The sequence below is a fragment of the Echeneis naucrates genome, chromosome 16, assembly GCF_900963305.1.
Source record: "Echeneis naucrates chromosome 16, fEcheNa1.1, whole genome shotgun sequence".
Lineage (NCBI taxonomy): Eukaryota > Metazoa > Chordata > Actinopteri > Carangiformes > Echeneidae > Echeneis > Echeneis naucrates.
Genome location: NC_042526.1, coordinates 2,897,007 through 2,925,005, shown reverse-complemented (window position 1 = coordinate 2,925,005; position 27,999 = coordinate 2,897,007). Strand labels below are relative to the sequence as shown.

The window sequence follows — 27,999 nt, the reverse complement described above, 5'->3', positions numbered from 1 at the left end:
TAGCAATTTAAAATCTGATGAAATTGGAATAATGGTTCTTTTGGCAAAGCTTCTAAATGCAGCCTGGTGAATTGGATTGATTGCACATTTGGGTAGGAAACAATTTCATCAAACTGATTCTGTCAGGCAAACATAAACATCAGTGGATAATGATCCTTATTTTTATTTTTTTTTTTTATGATAAAATGAAAGCAAAAGCAGAACAGTCGTTCACTCTTTCACTGTCTGGAATAATTACCGACCAAATTGCTCTCTGTCACAGCCTGCTATGAATCATCCACTGAAGACAAATTGCTCAAAAATGTTATATGACTCAATCACAACAGCGGGAAACAAACACAGGGGAGTGTAGCATGAAACCAAAATGGCTACAAGCCTTAATATGAACCATTACCAATCTTTTCTATGTATCTTCTTCAAAAAACCTTGTTTCAATATTCGTATTGTGCCAAAAGGTCTATTTTATCAAACAATCACAAAGAGTCACTGAGGACTCATCATGCTTTTTTCCTCCTTTGGGCCCCCTAGTGGACAAAAATTAACTATGATTTATCTGTGGAATTTATTAACACAGATAAATCACAGATTACATACAACATGTGCATGGTGTTTTAAATTACACAGAGTTTATACTACCTGCTTTTTAGCAGGTGAAATATGACAGACAAGAGGCGTGTTTGAGGCTTACACTGGACAACTGTGGAGCTAAATGCAGAACAGAAAAACATTGAAATCACAACCACCATTTTAATAAAGACAAGTGAAAATCACCTGCTCATATCCCCTACAATCTCTTTTTACTCATTCTTTTGTAAAAGTTTTATGATTTAGACGTTGAAATATAATGAAATAAAAGTTAAAACAGATTCAATGCAATATACATTTTTTTTTATTTTATCAGATTTAAAAATTATATATTCGTACAATTTCTCCTGTGCCGTCCAAATCCTTCAGAAGACGGATTTAATTGAATAAAAGTCATAATTATGAGGCGCTTTAACAGCGATCTTCGAACTCCTGAACGCCTCTTAATGCAGTCAACACCAGCGGCCTCTGCATTCCGTTCTCTCCGGGCTGCGATTGGCCGAACGTCCCGTCAGTCATAATTTCTCAGCGTGTGCTGGCTCCCGATTGGTCAAAGCTGCGCCCGTGGGCGGGACCTCGAACGCCATTGGTGGGGAAAAAAAACTAGGTTAGTGGTCCGACGGGCATGACGGCTGAAGAAAAGTGGGTCACCGATCCAGGTCCGTTTATGTCACAGCTGTGTGGGTCCGAATCACACTTTCCCCGGCGGCGTCCGATGGACGGGCTACTCCCAGCGGAACCCCGACTGTTGTAAGTACACACCGAATTAAACAAAAAAAAAAAAAAAGCAAAAGAAAGCAAAGCTAGCTCGTGTAAATGTATATATGTGTGTGTGTGTTTGTGTGTGTGTTGTCGAAGTGTGATCTCGCTGATTTTGGTTGTGTTATTGTTGTTGTTGTTGTGGTTGTGGTTGTGTTTTGTTTTTCCCCACTGCCGTGCGTGTGTCAGTGTGTTTCTCTGGAGCAGCACCAGCAGCAGCAGCAGGAGGAGGGACGTTAGCTCTCGTTGGTTAAAGCTTGACAGTTAGCGCTCCAGAGCTAAGCTAGCTAGCCAGCTACATGCTAATGTCAGCCAACTGTTGTGGATAAAAGGTAGGACCCCCCTCTTCTTCTTCCTCCTCCTCCTCCTCCTCCTCTACCACCTCCACTCCTTCTCGGTAAGATGTTGTACCGGTTTGTGTTAGATTTAAATTGGGGTGAGGAGGAGGGGAGGACAGGAGGGGGAGGGAAACGTCACCCAACTGCCAGCGACCAAGTGCACGGAGCTAACCAGCTGCTAGCAGGCTAGCTATGTAAACAGGCCTTTGGTGGGCTTTAAGGAGCGCGCGCGCACACACACACACCATCCAACCTGCTGCCGTAACTTCAGAAACACACGTCTGGTATTTCTTTCTTCATTTTTTTTTTGGACCAGTAAGACTCGGACATGTGGGTGCAGGTTTCACGGAGCTCTGGATGATCAGGAGGGCTGTCCGGGGAAATGTGGCCACCGCTCGGTGTGTGCAGCAGCTTCCGCAGAGATGACCACGATTTCAGGCTGTGGGATTTGGTTTTGTTTGGGGTTTTGGTTTTCTTGTCTGTGATTTCTTTGATAGACAGGGATCTCATCCTGAGAGTAAATCTGTGTTTTGTGTGGAGAGTTTCCTGGAGATCTCCAGCTGGATGAGCCATCTCTTGATTTTCATTGTTGCCCAATCTTCTGAGTCAGACTCCCCAGCGTGAATCTGTATTGTTTTTGGGATACACCCCTAATCATGTGGGGATCTCTTAATCATCAGTCTGCAAAATGTATCTGTACAATGTTTGTTTGTTGTCACCTGATAAAAATGTCTCAGTTCACATTAACAGCGGTGTAATTAGCTGTTTTCATGACAGGATAAACACCTGCTCTGACCTTCAGACTCGGACTGACAGGTTGTTATTTTTGCTGGTATACAAGGCGGTAACATACACTAGTGGTTATTGGCACTGATATGATGATACAAAGGCATTTTGGGAATGGAAGTGCATTGTCATAAATCAACAGGTCCTCAATTATCCACACCTCTGTGGAACATCAAGACAGACGGAGCAGCCACATCTTTAAAGAATAGTCTCCCAAAAAAAACCTTGTGAGGTTTTGTTCTGGATAATGTAGTGAGTTTTCTAAATGAAGCATACATCGACGTAGGACTGATATTCCTTTGCTTTAGTCACAATATTAAATTATTGTTAGCATAGGGCAGCATGAGGACATGAAATGTTCATTATTATTGAGTTAAACTTAAATGTTGGCTGTTACTATATCATGGGTAGATGGAGAAACTATCTCCTTTTCTTATACTACCCACTTGTGATATCTAATGATTGTATCTGAAAGTTTTCTGCCACCAAGAACACTGATGGTACTCATATAAAATGTTGTGATTGATAGTTATCTTCTGTATTTCTCTGCTCAGTGACAAGAACTAGGGCTGCGATGTTTTCAGTATATTCCAGCTTAATCGTGGCCCATGTTAATGACAAATGGTTATATTTTATTTTGAAATGCTTCTGGAGTAAAATCAAAATACATATTTCTTTTTAGATCAAAGCAATATGGCTATTTCCAGGGGTCAAGAAAAGTAAATTAATCATTTGATTCATTAGAGAAGCTCCGCCCATACACACAGGTCTTAAATCATGTTGGTTTATTAGACTTCATTGGCGACAAGCTGATGTTGCGAAACTTGGATTTACCTCAGGTAACCCGAGTCAGTGTACTTCTGCTACTCAATGTGCTTCTCTCGGACTAAATAGAGGAGGTGGAGGAATCACAATTAAACAAACAATTACATATTAAATATATATAATATTTATAGATTCAGTCTGACCAAACTTGCATAGCTCAAACAGGGCAGGATCGGCCAATGATGGGAAGTGGAAGGATACTTTTGTCGCCTCAGTGTAATGGAACTGTAATTTTTGTGTGACTGCATGTTTAGAATAATAAATGTGCGGTTAGCTGGGCCCTAATATGAGAGGCAGGCTATCAGGTAAACAGTCTGTGTGTGAAACAACCGACTTTGATTTGGAATTTGCCATTTTGTTTGAAAGTGTTTTTAAATTTCAGCTCAGTTTCAGAGTTTATTTTATAGTTTTAATCGGATTCCCTGAGTAGTGATTAAGGAAGATGAACGAGTGAGCGATTTCAGACATCCAAAGTCGAAGGCACAAGTTATAATCAAGGAAATTAAGAGAAGACACTATTGCTGATTAATTTTAAGATTAGTTGGACCGCTTGGGCTCTAAAATGAACAGATTAGATTGTGGTAGTTACATGGAAAATGGCTGCGATCATCAGATCATTTCATTTTGATACCTCAGGAATGCATCAGGGGAATCCCTTCAGACTTTGGCACAACGCTTTTCTTTGAATAAAGGATGAACTGATTAGATTTTGGCAGATAAAGATTAAAATTTAAGGTCACCACCAGCACACACATGATTTTGGCTGTGTGAATGTGATATCTCAGTAAGGCCTTTCAGTAAATTTCTTCAAATTTGGCTCAAACATTCTCAAAGATTAACTGAGGAGATTTTGGTGGTCAGAAGTCAAAGGATTTGTAATGATATGTGTGTCTCATTTAAAGGTTGAATGTGATTATGTGAAGAAGACATTCTCCTGCAATAGACACAATGTCTTCAGATACTGCTTGACGTAATTCACCAACACAAGTATATGAATCAAGAACATTTGAGAAAAACACTTTGAAATGAATTATGGGGCAAAATATTTAACTTCTCTGAAAACACAGGAAGTCATTAAACCCTGTGTCACAGTAAAGCTCACCTCCTTGTGGTCCAGAACCTAATTCAGATTCCTCGCAATAACAGTGAAAACATCATTGTATGAGAAACAAAAGTTTGCAAGCTGGAAGGTGGACAACTTCTTAAGCTGAAAGGATGAAGCCATTTTAAATAGAGTGCTGATACTAACATTTTCCATGACAATGAGTTAAATGACCTGAAGAGCCTTCCTCTTTAATAAAACATCACTGTGTGACAGTGCACATTTATCTTTAAAATGCAGTAGCAATGAAAGACAATGACTTTCAGTGGAGGGTAGTGCTAATAAAAAAATCAACACAATCACTTTATTCAGCGTAGTCCATGCCTTCATTATTTAGCCATTATGTGATATTTCCTTAATGGAGGATTAAGTGCTGGAATCCTGCTGTATGTCACATTGAAAGTTTAAATTTATTTATTCAGCTGTAACCTGATGAGGACAAGGAGATGAACCAGAGGATAAATTTAAACAGATAAGACGTACATGTATTTATACATCCGTTTGTGCAACCTCATGGGCCAGGCCAGACCGGTCTTGATAATTCTTCTCTCAGCCGAAGCAGAAAGACAGCTTTTTCTAGGTGCATCTTTTTGGTCATTTCAAAACGGTTTGATTTTATTTTTCTGTGTCACATAATTATAGTGATTAAATGGATTATATGTATTTAATCTGAAAGTAAACTTGTCACACAAATAACATTTCAAAGTGTTCCCTCACTTTGCCAGTGGAATGAGGCTGAGTCACATTGTTGTCATTATGTCCTTGACCTAGCTACAAGCAGTTGTGTAGAGCAGCCGACCTAGACTTTTTCTCAGACAATCTCAGTCTGTACCAAAGATTTGCTTGATCAGACGTTTATTATCCTGACCTAAAGGTGGAAAATTCTATTTTTTAAGCTTACATCACCGGTGAATTGTTAGAATAATCACCAAATTGACGCAGTGAGTGATGCACAAAGTTGTCCGTGGACAGTGGGAAAACAGCTTTTTACCTCTTCCTGAATGAACAACACCTGTTGCCTCCTGATTTTGAGGCTTTTGAAGTGTCTCTGGCTTCATGTGTTTCATAGCTCATCAATCGAGACAGTCTGCTGATCCCTAACAGATGCAGCGGTGCCTCCACATTTACACGGTGCTTTGCTGACCTCACACACGGCACAGTCATTCCCAGCATAACTCATCAAACTGTACAATCAGAGAGATGAACCGAAGTGCTGGGACTCACATATCAGGACCTTTAGAAGGTGACTGTCTTCCAACATGTTGCTGAATTTCTTTTGCAGTGATACTATATGCTACGGGCAAAACATGCTGATTGGTGCCAAGCCTGGCCCAACTGCAGTTTCATTTCACATTTCATACTGACTTTATAATGAGCTCGGCACTATTCGTTCTCATAATTATTGCAGTGTGAAGAAACTGGGCCAATATAAACCGTGAAAGTGAGTAGGTGTTGTTTTAATGTAAAGTGTGACCTCTGTTGTGATTTATTCTGTTGGTTTTGAATGCAAAGTTCAGGTCTAGTTTGTTGTTGTTGTTGTTGTTGTTGTTATTTTGTAAGACCACCTCAAGGCTTGTTCACGCTTGGTACTAGAATGTATAGCAGCTCAGCACATTCCTCAGTGGACAAACCTGAATGTATTTTCTTTTTGTCGTAGTTGCTGAGAGAGGGTGAGCATTGTCCGTATATAAAGTACTCACTGCAAATATTCAACGGCCCGGTAGATGATGGGAAGTAAATAACTGTACCATATGCGGCTCTGCTCCTCTGCGTTGTGTTGAATTAAAAACTTGTGGCAGGATTCCTCCTGATGCTCGATCGGATTGTAACAGACAAAGAATTAAAGATGCAGTGCACGGCTCTAGTGTGGAATAAGGTTTTATGTATTTACAATAGGAAAAAAAAAAAACCTCTATGTTGCCATGAATGTTTATTAATGGGGAGCCTCCAGGAAATAATCCAAGTGTTGGAAACTGTGACTGGAGTGTGAATGAATTTCTACTGCACTGAGGTTGGCACTGAGGGGTCTTGCACTGTATAATGTGAACTGAATTCTGTTACAGATTGCACTAAAGAAGTGCTCGATTGACTTCCTTCCTGACCTTCCTGCTAAGGTGCAACATTAGCTTTCATGTGGAGTTGTATTTTGACCAGATGAAGTGCGGTAGTTTGAGGCTGCTCAGGCCGATAGCTGGCTTGTGGTTTTTCAATTGCCACAGTTTCCTCGTGCTGATGAAATGCCTCAGAGCGAAAAGGAAGGGCAGAGTTTGTTGGTATCTCTCTGTGGGCTATTCTGGATGACAATTTTGTTGCTCTATTATTGGCGTTTAATATAATTATAAGGTGCAACTTTAAAGATGCTGCTCAACAACAACAACATGCACAAATAAGTTTGACTGTTAATGTCAGGTTAGCATATTTTGGCGAGATTTTTTGAGTTCATTTTGTGTCATTTTAAAATAATTATCTGAGTTTCTGATTTTCACACCTTAAAACTTATATAAAGGCAGGAAGATCAGCTTTCTTCAGAGATACAAAAAATATATTCTGTCTCTTCGTGGATTTGAATTGATTGTGCACTTGTGACCCTCAGCAGCAGTCGTGTTGGCAGTATTCAGCATTAGAAACTGGCTCTGCTTCACCACGATCAATCATTTGAACTAGGATGACTGCAAATATGTATATCTGCCAATACGACTTAATGGCTCTGCTGCTTAGCTCTTTAAACTCCCTTTCCACGTATATCATTAAATTCTATTAAATCAATTTAACGCACAGATATATTTACTGTTGGCAATGATATTTTAATAAAGATCAGAATTGAATATAAAACTTTATGGCTTGTTTTAAGTGCGGTGGTTCCAGCTTTAATATGTGGAGCAAGCCAAGTTTCCATTTGTTGTGATCTGAACTAACACTGGAAGCAGAGTAAATGAACTAAAATAAGATGAAAGCGTCAGACTATAGCATTTTACAGAGACAACCAATCATCATTTACTACCTGGCTAAAAAGCTAATTAGAGGTAATAAAGGAAGGAGGTATAGAAGGTTTCTTAGCAACAAGCTGTGGATCTGCTCTTAACCACACATATGATAGGACCAGACAACAAAATGGTGTAACTGGATCAGCATGGATGACACTAAAGATTAAGCGATTAGAGGTTGAACGAGTTTGCGGAGTTTGAGTGATTGTGTGCCGGTTTGTCTCCAGAGATTGTCACCCGTCTGTGTTTGTGTGTAAAGTCTTCACCATGCCCATCGCAGGTAATGCGAGAAATTCGGTGGCTGACTTGCTGCTTGGATGTTTTTGGCTCCTTCCTGACTGTCTGAGTAGGTGTACAGCCCTGAATAGGGGAAACTAAGCTGAATGGCATGCTGACTCACTGATGAAGTAGAAGTAGGTGGTGGATGGAAATCGAGGCTGGCTGGTTTGAGACCATAGAGACGGGCTGACCCAGTTTCCACTCCAGCAACCAGTTCTTTTCACTGTTCAATCATGACATGGTGGTTTTCCCCTCCTTGCCCGGAGCTTTGTCCCAGTAAAAGAGCTCACCGGGCCTGTCCTTACCTCACAGTCTGCTGACTGCTGCTTCGACAGCTTCTTGAGCTCTGTGTTTTGTTGTCCCGGCACATTAAACTTTCACATAGCCATTGAAATATTTCTCATGGGAATTTGTCACAGTTTCAGAAGGATTTCTATTCTGCTGTCATTTGTTTCATCCTATTTCTTTTTTTTTTAACATCATTAAAGACTAGGTGCACTATGAACTGTGTGTTCTGTACAACAAATACTTGATTTTCACTTGCAGAAAATATCAATCTAGAGGCAACCTGACACATTTTCACAGTACAACACACACTGTAGGTGCTATAGCCACTCTGAATTTCAGGCATCAGTAACTGCAGTTTAGAGGTTAACGCTTAAAAAGCCCCATGTGACTTAGCAAAGGCCGGTCATGGGTGCTGTCTTGCTCTTTATTCGATGTATGAAGGTTGTACAACTCCAGCCATCATTACATGGGATGCCAATATGTTTATTTTTATACACTATATTTATATTTTATACACTATGAAGTCAGTTGTGATCATGCATCTGTCCTCCAAATAACACAACTACTGGCGGTTACACAAAGACAATTTCCTCCATCTGAAATCAAGGATCCATTTCTTTCAAAAATCTGCCTCTGTAATCATTGACAGAAATGCAAAATATACGAGCCATACATTAGAGTTGTCGTAAGGAAGCCTCTAGTTTGGAAATGGGTAGAAGACGAGCCACACTACCCCACGAGACAGAGACACAGCCCCCCATTAGCAGTTTAAGTCTTATTCAGACATGGGTTAGTGCTTTTCCCATGACGGTATTCATAAAGAAGGGTAGTGAGTCAATACTATTGAAATTATCTGAAATGTTTGCATGAAAGTTCATTCACTGTAAATTCAGGTGTATTTACTACTTAAAAGAAGCTTTAGCGTTGACGTGTTTGTGAAGCTACAGGAAATAGTCCGTTTAACCCAGATTCAGATGTGACATTTTTTTTAGGCCAGCGATAATGAACAAAAAAGATTTCTCTTGTTTTTCATTTTGCCATCTGAGAGGTTTTGTCATCTGAGAGGTTGTCCCACATTCTCCTGTTTGCAGTTTCTGATCTGTTTTGTTTTCATTGCTAAGATTTGCACTTGACTCACAGTTTTTTCTCTTCAACTCTCTCCAGACGCTGACAGTCTGCTCACCAGCTGCGTAAGGATCCGATCATACAGGGGCAGACTGATCACAACAAAGTGGATAAAACTAGGTCAGGCTGAATCCTAAACTACACCAGATCTGAACTAAGGGGACCAGACTGATCCAGACGACACCAAGTCCACCCAGGACGCCTGTTCCAGTTTCCTATCCAGGTACGGGTCGTTCATGTTCTCCAGACATTTCTCAACAGAAGTGATATGAACCAAAGTCACAGAAACAGTAAATCAGTCTGCAACGCATATAAATAAATATATAGTCCTGCAAATGTTATATTCTGATGACTGATGAATTGCAGTGGTTTGTTGCTTTCTGTTGATTCATCTTTCGGGTTGGAATGACGCAGCTAACTCGGCGTATTTCTGAAATCAACCGCGTGTTGAGATTCAGTCATTTGATCAATATACACTAAACAAGTGTTAGTACAAATTATTCTTCTGCCATTCAAGCATACTTTTTTTATTTTTATTTTTTTTATTATTACCCCGACATCCTTAAAATGGCTCCTAGGAGTTTTACCTGTACTTTCCATATGATCAGGGTCTTAAATTAGTCCCTCTGCCATAGTACTTTGCCCTTAAAAGGGCCCCGCCCTGGGACGTTGTGCTATCCGATGGCCCTGAAAGTATCAGGGTGGGGTTTATGGGGCTGAACTTTCCAGATACTGTAGGTGAAACGTAAGCCCTGCAGAGGCTGCCGTTTGTGTGCTGTATTACTCATACATTCGTGAAACACTGGATGCCACTTTAATCAGTATTAGAACATGGAGTGGAAATTTTATTAACTTCAAACACAAAGTAAAGAAGTTTGGCTTCCCGATTTGAATTAAAATAAGAGTGATTGAAACTGTTTATAAATGTGAGAGAGAGGAAGAAAAAGCAATTCAAAGTTAAGTTCTTATGGGTCTTTAGTTCAAAGTACTATCTTTGAAAAGACTGTTGTTACACAATGAACACCAGTTATTCTAAATGTCCATATGCATAAGATACAGACCAAATATGGTCAGCTGATCATGAAACTAATGAATTCTCAGTCAGATAGGCGATTAACTTCTAACCATTTTGATAATCAATTGATGGTCATGTGAACACAATTTATTCCGCTCTGCACTTTTTGTCGAACATAGCAAGACATTTGATGACCCGGGCCTGAAGAGATCTAGACAGTTAAGATTTTTTTTTTTTTTTCTTCTTCTCACTGTTTTTTTTTAGGTACTAAAATGTGGATAAATTATATAAAGAAAGTAAATGGCAGTATAATAGATTTGAAGGAAATTGGTTGCAGAGCCAGCTCTGAATGATACACTAAATCATCCCAACTAACCAGGAAGCTACTGTCGCCAAAGGCAAGTCTCATTAAGCAAGCTCACATACTTTTCAGGGAGTAATTTAAAAGGTTGGTCCACATTCAAGTTGATTTTAATAATTTTTTTGGGTTAAAATTAAGGACTCAGAGCACACAAAAATCATGTTGAGCTCCTGGGATGAAATGTAGCAGAGAGAAATGCACATTGTTCATAAATACATAAACGTATAGTTGGTTAGTGAGGTCAGTGGTTGCTCTGTTTTCCACAAACGCTGAGGTAAGGCTAATAACAGATATTTATATGGGTTATTTAGTGGCTAACGTTAGGATACTTAGACTTTACTTTTCAAACAACGAACTATGTTAGAAATTGATGAGTAATGCGTCTCACTTACCTGGGGTCATCCTTTATCCTTAAAATGATCCCATCTGCACAAACACCCTGGATGTGGTTAGATTTGTATCTTTTGTTCAACTGATAACGTCGTTGACCTAAATCTACTTCAGAAATTATGACGGTGTCATACAGTATTTCTATCTGTGCAGTTAGTCAGACGATAGCAGCTTCCTGTTTATTCTGTCTTCACGTCTGACCTAGATGTCACAATGTTTGCAGCATGTGTCCAGGCAACTGTAACTGTGTGTCTGTGTTTTCTCTGTGTTTTGAACTTTCTTCAGCCTTTACCCAGTTTCAAAATGACCCCTTTCACGCTGGCACCAACAGTTCATCGTCAACATGATGCTCTTTTCTTCTTTTTTTTTTTTTCTTAAAGTTTGTATGTTTCTGTCTGTTCACAGTTGAGGGCTCAAGAGTGGATGGAAGGAGATGATTTTAACACAGAGGCAGTGATGAACATCTGTGGTGAGTTACTAGTCCTGCACATAGCTTGGTTTTAAAAAGATTTTTGGATATTTAAATGTGAACCCCTTATGATCAACAGCCCTTTGTGATAAATACCATATTGATTTCCAGTGAAGTTCACTTATTCATGTATATTTAGAGGCACTATCCTTTCTTTGCTATCTACATTTTCCTGTAGTGATGTACATTTAATTTATATCAATGGAAACAGTCTGTATTATGGAAATGGTACAATAAGGAAACTGAGTTGGTGTGAACCTCAGCCTTTGTTGCCATATTAAGAGTCAGTATTTCATAGTACTGCTCTTTTAATTTCTTCTTCTAAATGTGTATTATTAAATATTAATAATTCCTCACTGTACAAATGCAATTTTAAGTAATCGCCCCACCCATTTCTTCTCCGGGTCAGTTCTGTGGAGAAAAGCCTGAATAGAAAGACGTGTTTGTGTTTCCTCTGCAGATGACCTGATGGCAGACCAAAGGATGGACATCTCGTCTACAATGACTGACTTCATGTCCCCTGGGTCCACCGACCTCATCTCCAGCTCCATTAGCACGCCAGGCATGGACTATACACGCAAGAGGAAAGGCAGCAGCACCGACTACCAGTAAGGAGAGCAGGAAAAAGAAAGGAGGGAGGGAAGTCGGGAAATACTGACAGTGAGGATAAAACAAAGTGAAGGGAAAATGTTTTAAATGCAACAAGAGGCACAAAAGACCTAAAGGGAGGGGGGAGGAATTGTAAGCAAGAAAGCAGTGAGGGAAGATGAACTGGAGAAAATTGGTTTTAAGATCATGACTTTTATGAATTTAGGATTTCTTGGTTGACTCATAATGAGTCAGTGCTGCTTGTCATGTTTCACGTTTCTAAATGCCTAACAGAATGAATTTGTTTGCCTTCTGTTGCAGAATCGATGGCTTCTCCTTCGAGTAAGTTCAAATTAACTTGATTTTTGTATGTTCTGCTAAAGTTTGATTCATCAAATTTGAAACGCCAACGACTCGCAATTGATTTTGCTCATGAAATAATGAGTAGACCAAAAAAAAAAAAAAAAAGCTGCTGCACTCGGTGAACCCTTTTTCTGAGTCACTGTGGTTGAAATGTGTTGAAACTGTTGTCTGCTCTCTTTTCTCTCTCAGTGACATGGACCCAGACAAAGATAAAGTGGGGAGGTAAGGGGGCCATCATTACCATGGCGACAAAGCCAGAGCTTTAATCTTCAGTGCTGTTTTGCACATTTGTCCTTTTCCCTGCAGCTCAAATGAACCAGATTTCCTTTGAAATCATTCAAGTCGACTTAATGGGTCAGCACGCCCAAATCATAATCCTTTAATGAAATAGTATTTTTATTAAACAGATATATTTGGTTTTATTTGTTAGGAGCCGTTTCCTCTGCTCCTGAAATATCACTCACTCTCAACGAGAGCTTTAGGGGCTTCATGCAGCTTGTTTCCAAGGGAACATCACCCCCCACTCCAATTCGTCTTTGCGGCTGATGACTTTTTTCAGTCACGGTTTTTCTTCACAGTTATCCTCACTTTAAATGCACTTGTTTTTTCAGTAGGCGTCAATAGTTATAATCATATGTTCCCTTTTCTTATCCTTTGCTGCATCCCCCATTCGTCCTGCTGATGCTGCTTAACGTCCTTTCATTCGAGCGCCGCTCCATGTTTGAAAGTGAGATCTGTGAATGAGATTTAAACCTGAACGGTGTGTGGAGCAGGCCGCCGTTCACTTGCTCCTGCAGCAGAACAAACTGTATAAAAATACGAAGAGAATCAAAGGGGATATTTTTCTGGATGTTGTGGGTGTGTAACCAGCTCAATGTTATGCTTTTACGTAACTGTACGAGTGAGGAACAATGTGTTTAATTGAGACTGCGTCATATTTGTATTACATCAGTCATCAGATTGCACGGTCAGTTATAAGCTCGGAGCATTGGCCTTGTTGCATAAGCTCTGATGCTGTTTCAATCAATAAATGAAGTTGGTTACAGAACCTGTGTGGTTTGCCGTAGCCCCATCCCTTCCCCTCCTTTACCCAGCAATTGGAACCTCACAAGCTTGAAGTTCAGTTTATTCTCTGAATAATTTTTCCTCCTCCTGATTTTTCTGTTTCTCTCTTTTCAGTGACCAACAGGGCCGGATTAAGAATGCCAGGTATAAAAACCTCTTTTCCTTCTCTTCACTTCTTTATCCCTGTCCCTAACCCCCCCCCCCCCAATTCTAATCTCTCTTACATGAATTAAATGCCACTCCGTCTTACTGTGGACAGAGTGAGCTTTGTGCATTTCCATAATAAGGAACTTCATACATCCAGGAGCTAAGACACTGAAAGTGAAATGTATAGTAAGACTAAAGAAATGCTCTCTTTGTTGTATCCCAGACAGGTTGGATAGATGTAACGCTACAGTCCTGAAGGAAGCATCTTTAGTCTTTCTAGAGTCGTGTTTTCTGAGCATCAGGCTATCTGAATTATATCAGGATGTGATGGAGGCAAAAAAAAAAAAAGCCAATTTAAGGACAACTTACCTTACTTTGATTTTGTACTCCAGCTTCCTGCAGCTTTCTGATTCAGTCTCTTATAGAGACATAAAAACCAGTCTAGCTGATTATTGTATGTATGTGGGTATTTTGTGTCTCATGTTGGGGGGGGAAGGAAGGAACTGCTGTAAGCTCATGTATCTTGGTGCGTCTCCCTCCACAGAGAGGCTCACAGCCAGATCGAGAAGCGTCGCAGGGACAAGATGAACAGTTTCATTGACGAGCTGGCGTCACTGGTGCCCACCTGCAACGCCATGTCCCGCAAGCTGGACAAACTGACTGTCCTGCGCATGGCTGTCCAGCACATGAAGACCCTCAGAGGTTAGGACGAGCCAGTAAACATAGAGCTTCTAGTTCAGTCAGTTCAGCTTTCCTGAAAATGTCACAGCTGACTGTATTTTTTTCAAGAAAATTAATGGAATAAAAGTCGCCTTGTTAAAACAGAGCTGCAGCGTCAGAAATCTTCACTGGATTTAACTTTTCGGTTCTTATTTATTTATTTCTTTGTCACAACTTGTATTCAACTAAACATCAAACGTGTGTGTACCGTTGCAGGTGCAGCCAACCCCTACACAGAGGCCAACTACAAGCCTTCCTTCCTCTCAGATGACGAACTGAAGCATTTGATACTAAGGGTGAGTGTAAAACCAAAGACTGAAAGTCTATTGCTAAATAATAATAATATATATATATATATATATATATATATATATATATGAGCAGCACAGAGCATTTTTGGATTATTGGACTCTATCTGCTGTGAATTAGCATAATTATTGCCAGCCTTAAAGGATGTATTCAATACTGCGAAATACAGTGTAGAGCTTAATTTTTGGCCTTTTTATGTATTTTAATATTTTTCTGTGTGATGGTGCAGGCGGCTGATGGATTCCTGTTCGTGGTTGGGTGTGATCGTGGGAAGATTCTCTTTGTTTCTGAATCTGTCTACAAAATCCTCAACTACAGCCAGGTAAGGTGACAGCTATTAGATAATGCTGAACATGAAGGAGCCGATAATTTTCAGTTCAGCGGCAGATCAAGGTTTTAAATTGCCTTGTGTTCTCCCAGAAAAACCTCCACACAGCAAATAATTTAAAGGTGCTGTACGTACATTTGTGCTTCCCACAGGCTTTCACAGCTGTTCAATTAGCAGCATCAAACCTCCTTCTTTACTTGCCAGCAGCTGTGTCCAGCATTGAAAAGAAACTGCAGTTTTAACTTGTTCCGTCTGTATTTATCCCTTTTTATTTTAACTACAGAAGTTAGCCTGCTATTCAGCTAGCCCCGTACCAGTTTGTGATAGTGAGTCACTGATCAGTTCAGTATGAGAGGATGAAAAGGCTCAGTGGATGTACACTGACCTATTAGCAATCCTCCATTGTCACTGCCACAATAAAAGTCACATTTAGTACTTTTAAATAAAATCGAGTTAGGACTTTCATTGTTGCTTGAATTTGTTTGTGGAAGTAAGGTTAATAAGCCATTGATTCTACTTTTGTCCACTCTTTTTATTTTTTTTTTTCCCCCCCCTCTTTGTCCCTAGAACGACCTGATAGGTCAGAGCTTGTTTGACTACCTTCACCCCAAGGACATCGCCAAGGTCAAAGAGCAGCTGTCATCTTCCGATACAGCCCCGCGAGAGAGGCTTATTGATGCTAAAAGTAAGAACACACAGATAACACTTGTTCTTTGTAAACTCTGGATTCTGGATTACGTCCCCTGTCCGAGTTTAACAACCTGTGTCCTCAGATGAGGCAGCTGTCAGCAATCTATAGGTCACTGTGAGACATCAGTCATGTTAGTAATTCTGAATTTCCTCTCAAGTACGTATTGCTTATTGGTCAAGCGGAGGTATTTTTTAAATGATCAAGTGTTCGTATCTCAATAGATAAATATTCAGCATCTGGTACCAGAAACAGAAACATTACGTATCACATAGGACGAGTTGTTTCATCTGAGTTACACGAGCTTCAATTTTGTCTTTCAGCTAAAAGGAATTTTACTAACAAAAAAAAAAAAAAAAAAATTATAATTTTTCTAAAAGCAAATCAAAAGCTTGTCAGAAGGAAATGGTGCAGAATAAAATCAATAGCTTGACAGGGTTGAGTACATTTTCTCAACAGAAAACCTGAAGAGTGAAAATTATGGCTGGATTATTAAATTGATTTTACCACATCAGTTTTGCTTTTTGTTTCTTTGCAAAATAAAAGGGAAAAGAGCATTTTATCTTTCATAGTTGTAGTAAAAAAATCTAACTTGAAAGGTTTTGCACTGGACGGAGAAGTAAGATGTATTTGTGTATTTGCAGCTGGCCTCCCAGTGAAGACAGACATCACCCCCGGCCCATCTAGACTCTGCTCCGGAGCCAGACGGTCGTTTTTCTGCAGGATGAAGTGCAACAGGCCCTCTGTCAAAGTAGAAGATAAAGACTTCCCTTCCACCTGCTCGAAGAAGAAAGGTGGGGACACTGATCTACCTGCACACGGAGAAAAACTGACAACATTTTTCCATAAAGCCCAGATTTCCTGCTGATTCTTCCATCCACATTAGAGACAGGAATTACACATCACTGAGCACAAGAGCGTTTCTATCACGCAACCAAGGAAGTCGGCCTCCTTAGGTTTTATTTACTGAGCCTTTATCTAACCAAACGGATCAGAAGCAACATCTTGCACATAATTCAATTATATAGTAATCCTGTCATCAAGAAAATGTGAAAATAATTTTGTCAATATGTCATCTGTCTGATGTTTTGACCTCAGAGGGATTTTGAACTTTAAATCATAACAGTAAAAATAAATATTACAAAGAGAAGAATGAGAGAAAAGGTGCTTTCACATCTGTAGTTTATTTTATCAGGTCTACTATAAAATATTATTGCAGACATTTAGTTTTGGTGCATGATTATGTGACAATCAGGGATTGAAATAAAGCCAGAAGAACTGAAATTATGTTGTGAATAATGATGATGCATCAGAAACAGTCCACCCCAAACACAATGCACCTTTTCACGTTTGGATTAAAATGAGGGGAGATGCTGCTAACGTGCATATGCATAACCATGGTTCCCAAATTATGTTGGATGGATATTTAAGCCGCTTCCACTAATTGTTTGCAGGTTTGCTTCCTCAACAGTTTGTGAGCACCAGATGCATTCGATAGTTGCTCAGCCTCCAATTCGTGCTATAATCTCACAGGAGCTGCAGCAACCGCCCAAGAGTTTACAACAGTTTTTTTTTTCAGCCATTTACAACAGTAAATGGCTGAAGTGTGAAAGCACTCTGGAGCGATACGGCACGGAAGGCTTTCAACACAGGCAGCTGCAGTAAAGACCCCAAATTCTATATCAGAGCAGCATTTTGTTGAAGAACCAGTTTGTGCTTCCAAATATGTGCCTCTATTCCTGATTCAGTTATTTGCATCCACCCTTTTTTTTTCTGGGGGGGGCGGTTAGTCAAGCTTTCCGATATTTTTCTGCTGCGCATCCTCAAAGGATGCGCTCATGCAAGAGATGTTGTGCCGGTCCTCCATGAGAAACACGTCTGAAATTCCCTCAGCGTTAAAAAGCTGTAGAGTTTTAAATCACGGTAGTTGATTTCTTATTTAAAGGATTACTTTCCAGCTTTGTGATCAGAAGTGAATTAATTAGATATGTATTATTCGATTTATTCTCACCATGCAGTGTTTCAGTACAAACCAACCAGTTCTGAATCTCTCATTTCTCCCTCCCTGTTTATTTCCACTCCCCCTCTTCCTCCCTCACCTTTTTCTTCACAGCGGACCGTAAGAGCTTCTGCACCATCCACAGCACAGGCTACCTGAAGAGCTGGCCTCCCACCAAGATGGGTCTTGATGAGGACAATGAGCCTGACAACGAGGGCTGCAACCTGAGCTGCCTGGTGGCCATCGGCCGCCTTCACCCCCACATTTTCCCCCAGCCCAGTCTGGCAGACATCAGGGTGAAGCCCACAGAGTACGTCTCCCGGCACGCCATCGACGGCAAGTTCGTCTTTGTCGACCAGAGGTGAGAGGCAGCTTCAGTTCATAGATGAATTCTATACTTGTTTTTTCTGTCAATTGGACAACACAAAGTCACTTATACTTCCTACAATGTCCACTTTATGGAAATGTTGTCATTTTGGAGAGGTGTTAAAATGCTTCATGAAATGGTGACTAACTCAGCACTATGTCCCATCATGCTTTGTGCCTTTGGAGAAAATTACCAAAGCAGTGTCTCGTGGCTTTAATGAAGATTTTGATCGATGAGCTCGCTGCATAATCTTCTACAGAGAATCCCTGGAGAGCGAATAGGAAGGACCTTACTGTCCTGCTCCTCGCGCATGCTTTCACTTGTTAATGTCACCGTCTGCAGTTTATTGCCTCAATATTCAGTGTGGTGCCAGGAGCCAGAGTTTTGTCCACAGTGTGTGTACGGTTGTTTTTTCTTTGTTTGTTTCTTTTGGTTTGGCTAGATGAGGAAACCTGTTTCCTGCTTAGTGACAAATGTTAGTATATGTTTCTCTGGGATATTTAGCACAGCTGATAATATCCTGTTGTAGCTTATTGCTCAGCTGGCTCTTGTGCTTTTCATCCTGTTGTTTGGGCTTTGTAATAGATGTGAAAGCTAATCACTAACTCCTAAGGTTTTATGGCTTTGTTGTCAAAACTTTACAGATAAGAATCTGAATTTGTCTATATCTCTTGCTCATTCATTTTTTCAGTGAGCAGACATTTGTTTGTGTGTGTGAGTGTGTGTTTGTTTGTGTTAGGCCTAAAGGCAGCTGACAGGCAGTGGTTCTTGTGTTTACTATGAAATCCTGCTTGTGTCACAGTTTACAAATGTGTCTTTGTGTGAAGAAATATGCCTTTAAAAGTCCGTGCTGCTTGTAAAATCATGTGCCCTTTAGTGCTTCCGTTGCAGTTTTAGTTTCCTTTCATAAGAAATAACTTTTAGTTGAATCAGCAGGTTGGGGTTTAGTAAAGGTGGTGCAGTATTTTCATTCTGTAAGCAAAAAAAGATGAGTGGACTGCGCGTGCAGCTCGTGTTGGAGCGTTAAAGTCTGCTTTGGCCCACACTTCAACACAGGCCTGGAAATAATTGGCTTTGAAAAACACAAAGAAACAATTGTTTTTGCCGCGGATCAATTCTTCTGAGAACTCATTTTGCTCTCCTACACGGCTGACATGGTTGCAGGGAAATGCATACCAGCAGCTGCAAGTAAATGAAACCTGTGTGTGTCTGCAGAGCTACAGCCATCCTCGCCTACCTGCCCCAGGAGCTGCTGGGAACCTCCTTCTATGAGTATTTCCACCAGGACGACATCAGCCACCTGGCAGAATGCCACAGACAAGGTACCTGTCTGAGGACAAGTGGGATAGAAGCACATGGGGAACAGAGTGGATCTGTGTGTGTTAATACTGACCAACTGTCAACTGTTCTGCTCACAGTCCTGCAGATGAGAGAGAAGATCAACACCAACTGTTACAAATTCAAGATCAAAGATGGCTCCTTTATCACGCTGAGGAGCCGATGGTTCAGCTTCATGAACCCCTGGACCAAGGAGGTGGAGTACATCGTCTCCACCAACACTGTTGTGTCGTAAGTACCAGACCAGACGAAGAAGATGAGGAATTTGGCAAAAACATTCATTAGGACTCAAAGATGAATTTTAACCACCCACCCTTTCGCCACCCTTGATAAGACTTAAATATATACTTCTAGTATCGGTGTTAATTCAAACAGGCTTTGCTGTGTTTTCGTTCAGACACAAAGCACTAGAATTAATTTGTCTGAACGATCCGGTAGAAATAAAGTTGTCTACAGTCACTGAACGTTTCCACGTGTTTTTCTCTCCAGGTGTCCGATGATGGAAGGATCCGACTACCCTCAATCTGCTGCCTCACCACAGAGTATGGATAGTGTTCTCACCTCAGAGGGTAAATCACCACTTACACCTTCGAACAAATAGTCACTCCATCCGGTTTATCCAAACAAAAAGAAAAAAGAAGAGGGGGAAAAAAAAAACAGCCTTGTTGTTTAAACCCTCGTGTGAAAATCTCTTTGTCCTTATTTGTGTTTGATTGGTAGGCGGCGGGAGGCGGGCGCTGCAGACGGTGCCTGGCATCCCAGGTGGCACGAGAGCCGGAGCAGGAAAGATTGGACGCATGATTGCAGAGGAAGTGATGGAGATCCAGAGGTGAGAGGAGATAAACATCTGGAGCGGACAGTCGCTGTGGCCTAGTTTTTTATTTATCTTTTAATGTCGTGATGGAGGTGACACAAGGATGGTGTTAACGGAAGGATTTAGCAGATATTAGGAACCAGCTGTCCGCATGCAGGACTACTGAACAGCTCACGTTTTAAAACAGCTGGAAAAAAGACGAAGAAGGTCGGCAGAGTTGAATAGGAAAGCGTTCACACACACATTCAGGCTGACGGTAAATCATTTAGTGACTGCTGCCAAAATTACACCGGCTGTCTCTGCTGATAGATGAGGTGTCTGCTCTTTGTCATGGCAACGCTGACTAATTCCAGCACAAATGTTAAAAAATGGGTATTCATGAAAGACCTGAGACTCCGGGCCCGCTTTCTGCAGCTCAGGTTGTCGATGACGATCATCAGATGTGAAATCGTTGCAACCATCTGCCGTCTGTCTCTGTCTGTCAGGATTCGAGGCTCCTCCCCCTCCAGCTGCGGCTCCAGCCCTCTGAACATCACCAGCACACCTCCACCTGACACCTGCTCTCCAGGGGGCAAGAAGGTAACGTACACACACATCCGCCTCAATAAGGTTGGAGTTCAATAGCAGCTTATTGAATCTGAATCCTTTCAGATCGCAGATTAAACTCAGTTAGTTCTTACTCCCCTTTCAATTACTGAGAAATCTCATTAAACCTTTTTTTCCTCGTCTTGGACACTCAGGCTCTTTATATCTGTAGCCACGAAGAGGTTCCACAGTTACTTTGGGTATTTTAACTCTTTGCATCATTTCCTCTACCTGAGGAAAGTTATTATCAGCAGTTGCAGAGGAAAACAAAAGCTGCCTTTTTTTGTGTTTTGGGTGGGCAATCACAGACCTCCAAGCCGTTAATCACCTTTCTGATTTCATACTTTCATACCTGCTGAAAGTTAATTAAAGTTAATAAACTGACTGAACAAATCACAAACACTGCATTTGTGCCTGAAAAGAGAAGAGAGGCCTCTGGTTACAGTCAGCCACAACCTGACCTGCGTTTAAGAGAAGCATGTGAGCTGGACAACCAAATGTAAAAACAATGTGTTGCTCAACGTGTGCCCCGTAATAAAGAGTTTCTTGTTTCTAGTCTGAAGTTAGTACATCATTCATTTTTCAGAACTGATCAGTATTTTTACAAACAATCAGTGTCAAAGTCATCTTGAGCCCAGAAATGGATCGGTACAGTTTGTGTGACGGATGATGAAGTTGCTTCTTTAAGAGGAAATAATTAATTTATTAATAATTTATTAAAAAAAAAAAATTAAATAGACATTTGCTGAGGTCAAACAAACACATTCCCTCACATCCAGAGGGAATGTCTTAAAGCATCATAACTTTTCCTTTGTGGTTTTTCCCAAAGATTTGAACTTTGTGTTTGGTAAACTTTCTGATTGATTTAATTTCCTTCAGCTTTTTTTATGTTTATGTTGTTCCTCCTGCTGCTGTGATGTAAAAAAAAAAACAGCTGTGTCACCCTAAAGGTGTTTCCTCTGCGTCGCACAAACACGACAACGCTGATGAGCTTAATGGAAATATTTTCAGTCACAGGGTGAAACTGATCTGTTTTGTCAGTAAACTGATACATGTGTGTTTAATTGTTGTGACCTGTGTAGATTCAGAACGGCGGGACACCCGAGCTGCCCAGCACAGGGATCATCCCCGGGCCCGATTCCGTCGGCTATCCGTACTCCAACCAGTCCATCATGAGTGAGTGGCACACAAACATTCACGCTCAACATGCTCATGTTTATTTTTTTATTTGCCATTTTCTCCACGTCTGAACTTTTTTTGTGTGTTTGTTTTTTTTTATCCCAGGTGACAATTCCCACCTGAGCATAGACATCATGGACGAGCCCGGTTCCAGCAGCCCCAGCAACGACGAGGCGGCCATGGCGGTCATCATGTCCCTGCTGGAGGCGGACGCCGGCCTGGGCGGCCCCGTCGACTTCAGCGATTTGCCCTGGCCTTTGTGAGGAAGCTGTGAAGGAAGCGAGCGAGGGAGGGAGAGACTTCCTGTCAGCGCCAGAGCTCAGTCTGGCTGCCATGTTTTCCTGCCGTCTACTCACCGCTGCACTGCAAACAACGTTCATCTTCTTCACCTTTTGACTGAAAACCTTCCCGACGGACCCAAGAGGAGACTTTTTCTCTTCCCGTTGTCGGGTTCAGTTCAGTCCAGATGGTTCTCACATCTCCTCAGATTTCACTCCTACCTTTGGACTTATCATTCCCTGTGGGAGGACCCACGCTCCATCGGGCCGGGATGGCAGGTTGTTCTCTAAAAATCAAGCAGTGACCACGTTTGCAGCGTCAGTTGTCTGTAGCCGAGGCGTTCTCTTACATTGCCATGGTGATAGACCATTACTCTTAAAAACAGTCCAGCAAAACGCCATCGAGAGCGAACATTTCTGCTGCTGACACACTGACTGAGTCTGACAGCTGCTTTGCCCCCCCCACCTGGTCCCACCCACCAAACTGCTGTCGCTGCCTACAGCTGAAGCCAGAGCCAACACAGGACCCCTCCTCACACTCTCATGGACAGCCAGTTGAAGTATAATGAGGTGCTGTGGGGGGGGGCAGGGGTCCGCAGAGCGCTTGGTTCCCACACCCCACAGCAGACCTCAACATCTCTAACTGTGCGTGTCTCCTCTCCTCATAGGACGCTGATGACGTTCACTCCTACATGAACGTGGGAAAAGGAAAACAAAAAAAAAAAAAAGTTTTTGCTGGAAAGACACTTAGAATTTCAGAATTCCCCAAAATCAGTTAAATACCAACAAATTCCTGTTTGAAGCCACCTAGCTGCTGTTTCCTTCACGTTAACAACTTTTTCTCCAAGATAATCAGGACTAAATGATCTTTTCAGTGAGGAGCATTTATCTCTGTTCATTCATTTTTAAACTAAACCAGTCGGCCTTAAAGGACTACGAAGTCCCATAAGAAGATCAGCATCATCCAAAAATAATCATATGAAGCTCTCACTTGAGATTGATGTGACTTGTTCAAGTCCAGAGTGATGGACCTCATCTGAAATGAAGCGGAACAAAATGTCTAATCTGAAAGGAAGACGGGGACTCGGTCTGAGATCAGTTGATTAAATGTTATGATTCAGCAGAGTCTGTATCTGATGACTCATTGCAAATTATTCACTGATTCAGCTCTTCATTGGGCCAAAAAGTTTAGATTCAGTTAATTATAGCTTCTCCTGCAAAAAAAAAAAAAAAAAAAAAAAAAACAATCTCTGCATTTATGAAGGTTATATATATATGGAAATGTGACCTCTGCTGTAAAGTACCACTGTCTCACCTCAACACCACAAACGGAGTCTGAGCAGGTTTCACTTTGTGGAGAGAGAAGAAATATTGGCACAGCAAAACCAGGTCAACCCGTCTTTAGCTTCCTGTTGACTTTTTCAGTTCAGTTCGTGTGTAGAATAGAAACTACTGTGTAGTTTAGTCCTGAGATGTTGCCGGCGGGTAAATGATGGAGCACACAGATTATTTTCTGTGGATGATTATCGATGATTATAATTATGTGGAATCAGAACGGCTCTGATCCGTTTAGGTGTCCAGACCTGAGACCAGCTGTGTTGTTAGAAGTACTGAAGTCTTTGTGTGTGCTTTCTGCATATTTTCACCAAATAATCGGACTGTAATGGAGAAACTGAGGTTAACTGGAATCAGGTGGGAGCAGCAGCAGCAGCGGTTCAGCCTGTGGGCGTGTTTTTGTGGCTCTAACACTCGATATCCCTCCGCACAAATGTGTTCCACTCTCAGAAGAGAGCAGCTCAACGGCAAACCAAGACGATTCAAGTGCTCCTCCATGAGGAATGGTTTTTATTTTAGTTTTTTCTCACTGCCGTTTCCTGAGGTCAGCTCCTCGCTCTGTGCCCCACAGCTACACTCTATACTGACAGGGCAGCTAGCAGCATCAGCGCCTCGGGGGGTCGCCACCTGCACATCTTCCAGCGGCACAACATGAAGCACTTAGGACACAGAGCGACTGTCACTAAACTCATCAGCAGAACTGACTCTGGATCGCTTTCTTCGCCTTCTGCGACGAGAACATTCAAAGTGTCGTCACTATCCGAGCTCGAGTTTAACCCCAGAGATTAAAGTCACGACGTTCCCCTCTAACTGCTTCAACTGGGGCCGGGAGAAGTTCAATCGAAATACCTCTGAATTCTACTGCATCTACGTCGGTTTAACATCTTGTGGATTTAAAACAGATCCCGCAGTTATTCTTGAATTTGGTCTCTTCAGCACTTAATAATACTCAGATGTATGTAACTGTCAATGCAACTTACCTTGTGAGCAGAGGGGGCTATAGAATAGAGACGGGGGCACCTCTGACAGGAACAGAAATGGGCGTTACAGTGACAGTGAACGCACCACTTCACTCTTCATGACTCTCATTCATGATGATGAATTTCATGGACACAAACCTCTGCACCTCGCCAGCTCTCTGCCAATCACAGGCCGTCTTTGTCAGTGGCAGACATGTTCAGAGGAGTCACCCCCCGCCACCCCTCCCCTCCCCTCCTCTCCTCTCCCGCTTCCTGTCTGTATGGAAAAGAAAATGAATGTGCGACATTCACGGGCTGCAGTTTTTCCCTGAACATCAAATTTAGAGGAAAAATAGTCAAAACAAAAATTAACCCAACCTGAGAAATGAAGAACTGGTCTCATACAGAATACAGTTTACAGAAAATATTCAGAGTGGTGGTTTTTGTGTTGATCTCAGGAGTTTGATTTGTGCTGCGCCAAATCACAACAGACATTATTCCAGTTCTCTTTCTCAAGGTTAACGGGGAAAAGCAGGAAAACCAGAGGTGGTTAAGATCAGTATTTCAGATTGTTTTTTTTTTTACAAAAAATAAGGAATTAAAATTTATAATACTGGAAATTAACACACATTTTCCTTTGAAGTGACTGTCTTTTGCATATTTATAGGCATAATTTATCATTTTCAACTGAACTGCAGCCTCAGTTTGAGCCTCTGGTGTGTGATCATTACTTTGGTGTCAGAGCTCACTCCACTTTGTTTTAGTTTTTTTGTTTTGTTCTTTGTTTTTCTCCGTTGGCCGTCGCTCTTCAACATTTTTGCAGTTTTTTTGCAAAAAAAAAAAAGAAAAAAGCTGTGTTTTTAAAATCATGTCATGATGTGACCCCCAATTTTTTTTCCAACACAAAGTTTTCTTGCGTATGAAGATGATGATAATAATAATAATAATACAAATACAGGCTCTTATTGTGAGTAACGTTTTCTCATCTGCTGAGTCGGTTTATTTTTGGCTTCCATCGAGCACGATAAAGAACCCGAGTGAAGCTGAGAATTAATGACGGAGATGCTTTAAAGGTTATAGATTATATCTGCAGATGATTCGTGTCATAAAATTGAATGTCATTCGTTGGCTTCAAAAAAGAAATGAAATGATACAAATTGATGACGTAATTTTCAGCTGCCATCTTGTTGGTTTTTTTTTTTTAAATTATTATTATTATTATTTTTTTATCCTTTTGACGTTTTGAAGTCAAACATACATTTCTTTCCAAACAGACAGAGAGTGTCTGAAATGTGGCCTGATGTCGGGCCAGCCCCGAAAAAACTAGATCCTGTTCCCCCCAGAATCCTCCTCCTTCCTCCTCCTCCTCTTCCTCCTTCCTCCTTCCTCCTCCTCCTCCTCCTTCCTCCTTCCTCCTCCTCCTCCTCCTTCCTCCTCCCTCCTCCTCCTCCTTCCTCCTCCTCCTCCTCCTTCCTCCTTCCTCCTCCTCCTCCTCCTTCCTCCTCCCTCCTCCTCCTCCTTCCTCCTCCTCCTCCTCCTCCTCCTTCCTTCTCCCTCCTCCTCCTCCTCCTCCTCCTTCCTCCTCCCTCCTCCTTCCTCTTCCCTCCTCCTCTTCCTCCTCCTCCCTCCTCCTTCCTCTTCCCTCCTCCTCCTTCCTCCTCCCTCTTCCTCCTCCTCCTCCTTCCTCCTCCCTCCTCCTTCCTCTTCCCTCCTCCTCTTCCTCCTCCTCCCTCCTCCTCCTCCTCCTTCCTCCTCCCTCCTCCTTCCTCTTCCCTCCTCCTCTTCCTCCTCCTCCCTCCTCCTTCCTCTTCCCTCCTCCTCCTTCCTCCTCCCTCTTCCTCCTCCTCCTCCTTCCTCCTCCCTCCTCCTTCCTCTTCCCTCCTCCTCTTCCTCCTCCTCCCTCCTCCTCCTCCTCCCTCCTCCTCCCTCCTCTTCCTCTTCCCTCCTCCTCCTCCTTCTTCCTCCTCCTCCTTCTTCCTCCTCCTTCCTCCTCCCTCCTCCTCTTCCTCCTCCTCCCTCCTCCTCCTTCTTCCTCCTCCTCTTCCTCCTTCCTCCTCCCTCCTCTTCCTCTTCCCTCCTCCTCCTCCTTCTTCCTCCTCCTCCTTCTTCCTCCTCCTTCCTCCTCCCTCCTCCTCTTCCTCCTCCTCCCTCCTCCTCCTTCTTCCTCCTCCTCTTCCTCCTTCCTCCTCCCTCCTCTTCCTCTTCCCTCCTCCCTCCTCCTCTTCCTCTTCCCTCCTCCTCCTCCCCCCCCCCCCCCTCTTCTTCCTCCTTCCTCCCCTGTCCTCCAGAGGCAGCAGCTGGTGAGGTCCCCTGTGTATCTGTTCTAGTGGTTTTTCTGTTTCAATGTTTTTACGCTACACACTACAATAAAGTGTTTCCCCCTGTTGATATCGCCCCTCCCCACCTGACAATAATGTATCAAATGTTTAAATATTATCATGTTAAGAGTATACTTTATGCAAATATATATGAGTATGATGAGTGTATTGTATGTATCAGCAGTGAAATATTTTTAAAATAAAACTATTTGTTTCTGTCATCGTGGATCTGTTTGTGTGAAAATCCTGCTTGCTGTTTTTTTTTTTTTTTTTTTTCTTCTCTTCCAGGTTCTTCGCTGCCTTTTTCGTTCATGTCTGGAGTTTGTCCCTGATCTGCTGCTGCAGCCTGCTGGTATTTTTAAATTATGTTGCCGGAGGGAGCCATTGGCACTTCACCACCTGAACTTTGATTATTCAGAGACCTTAAAGGACCCTTTGAGCTTATTGGTGGCCCAAAAAGTCGTTCAAGGCAAAAGCACAGTTTGTAGCGGAGCCTTTTCCAGCTGCGAGTGTTCTCTGATCTGCTGCCAACCTTCCCTGAAGAAGTGTGTCTGCACAGACAGATTTTAGTGGCTTCATTTCTCTGTGAACATGCAGAAGGCCTGATCAGTGTGTGTATAGTTGTTTAGGGTTTATAGGTGTGTAGGTGTGTTTAGGTGTTTAGAGGTGTGTCTGCTTTAAACTCTCAGGGGAGTCTGTGTGGGTGTCAGTGTTGGGTTTGTGTATTTGTGTGTGTGATGTGGTGACGGAGCGGTGGAGTGTGTAACGCTGCACCAGCAGCTGAGTCACTCTGATTCCATCTGCATCATCTGTCACATCTGCTCCAAAATAAGTGGTTCCACTGGTTCAGCTCCTTCAGCAGGTCGATGCTGCGTAACAGAAAAACTCACATTCTGATGGCTGAGCTGAACATTTAAACCAGTTCAGTAATTAGACTGCATGATAATGTGACTTTGTAAGATAAAAGCTGTGAACACAGTTCGGCCTCGCTCCTTCCTGCCTGTGGTCTGTCAGCGTTCATAAAAACATTTCAGTCCCGTCTGTTTTTCAGATTTCCCGTCGTGCCCTCCATGATGTCCAGGGCGGAGCAGCTCTGGACCACACCGTGCCGGGGTCACTTCCTTTCATCATAAAATGACGATGGCAGGTTCACGCTCCTTTTTTCTGGCTGATAAAATTTCACATTCCCAGGTTTTATTTTGGTGATTGATTGAAACAGAATCAGCATTTAAAAGAAAGAAATCTAATTTTACTGAAGACCAAAAGCTGCATTTCTCAAATGAAGGCACTAAAACTGGCACCTTTTAGTGTTA

The 27,999-nt window shown here is 41.9% G+C and overlaps 1 protein-coding gene across 1 annotated transcript; it reads left to right on the top strand.

Moving 5' to 3' along the window:
- Positions 1 to 1,204: 1,204 nt before the first annotated feature.
- Positions 1,205 to 22,059, top strand: bmal1a (basic helix-loop-helix ARNT like 1a). The gene is made up of 20 exons (XM_029522593.1): positions 1,205 to 1,335; positions 9,111 to 9,294; positions 11,243 to 11,306; positions 11,767 to 11,914; positions 12,216 to 12,236; positions 12,447 to 12,479; positions 13,437 to 13,466; positions 14,014 to 14,171; positions 14,406 to 14,485; positions 14,728 to 14,820; positions 15,394 to 15,511; positions 16,159 to 16,308; positions 17,628 to 17,874; positions 19,096 to 19,202; positions 19,299 to 19,449; positions 19,708 to 19,787; positions 19,939 to 20,047; positions 20,518 to 20,611; positions 21,700 to 21,793; positions 21,902 to 22,059. Exons 3-20 carry the CDS (start codon positions 11,261 to 11,263, stop codon positions 22,057 to 22,059), a joined length of 1,917 nt encoding a protein of 638 aa, XP_029378453.1. The 5' UTR covers positions 1,205 to 1,335; positions 9,111 to 9,294; positions 11,243 to 11,260.
- The last annotated feature ends 5,940 nt before the right edge of the window (positions 22,060 to 27,999 follow it).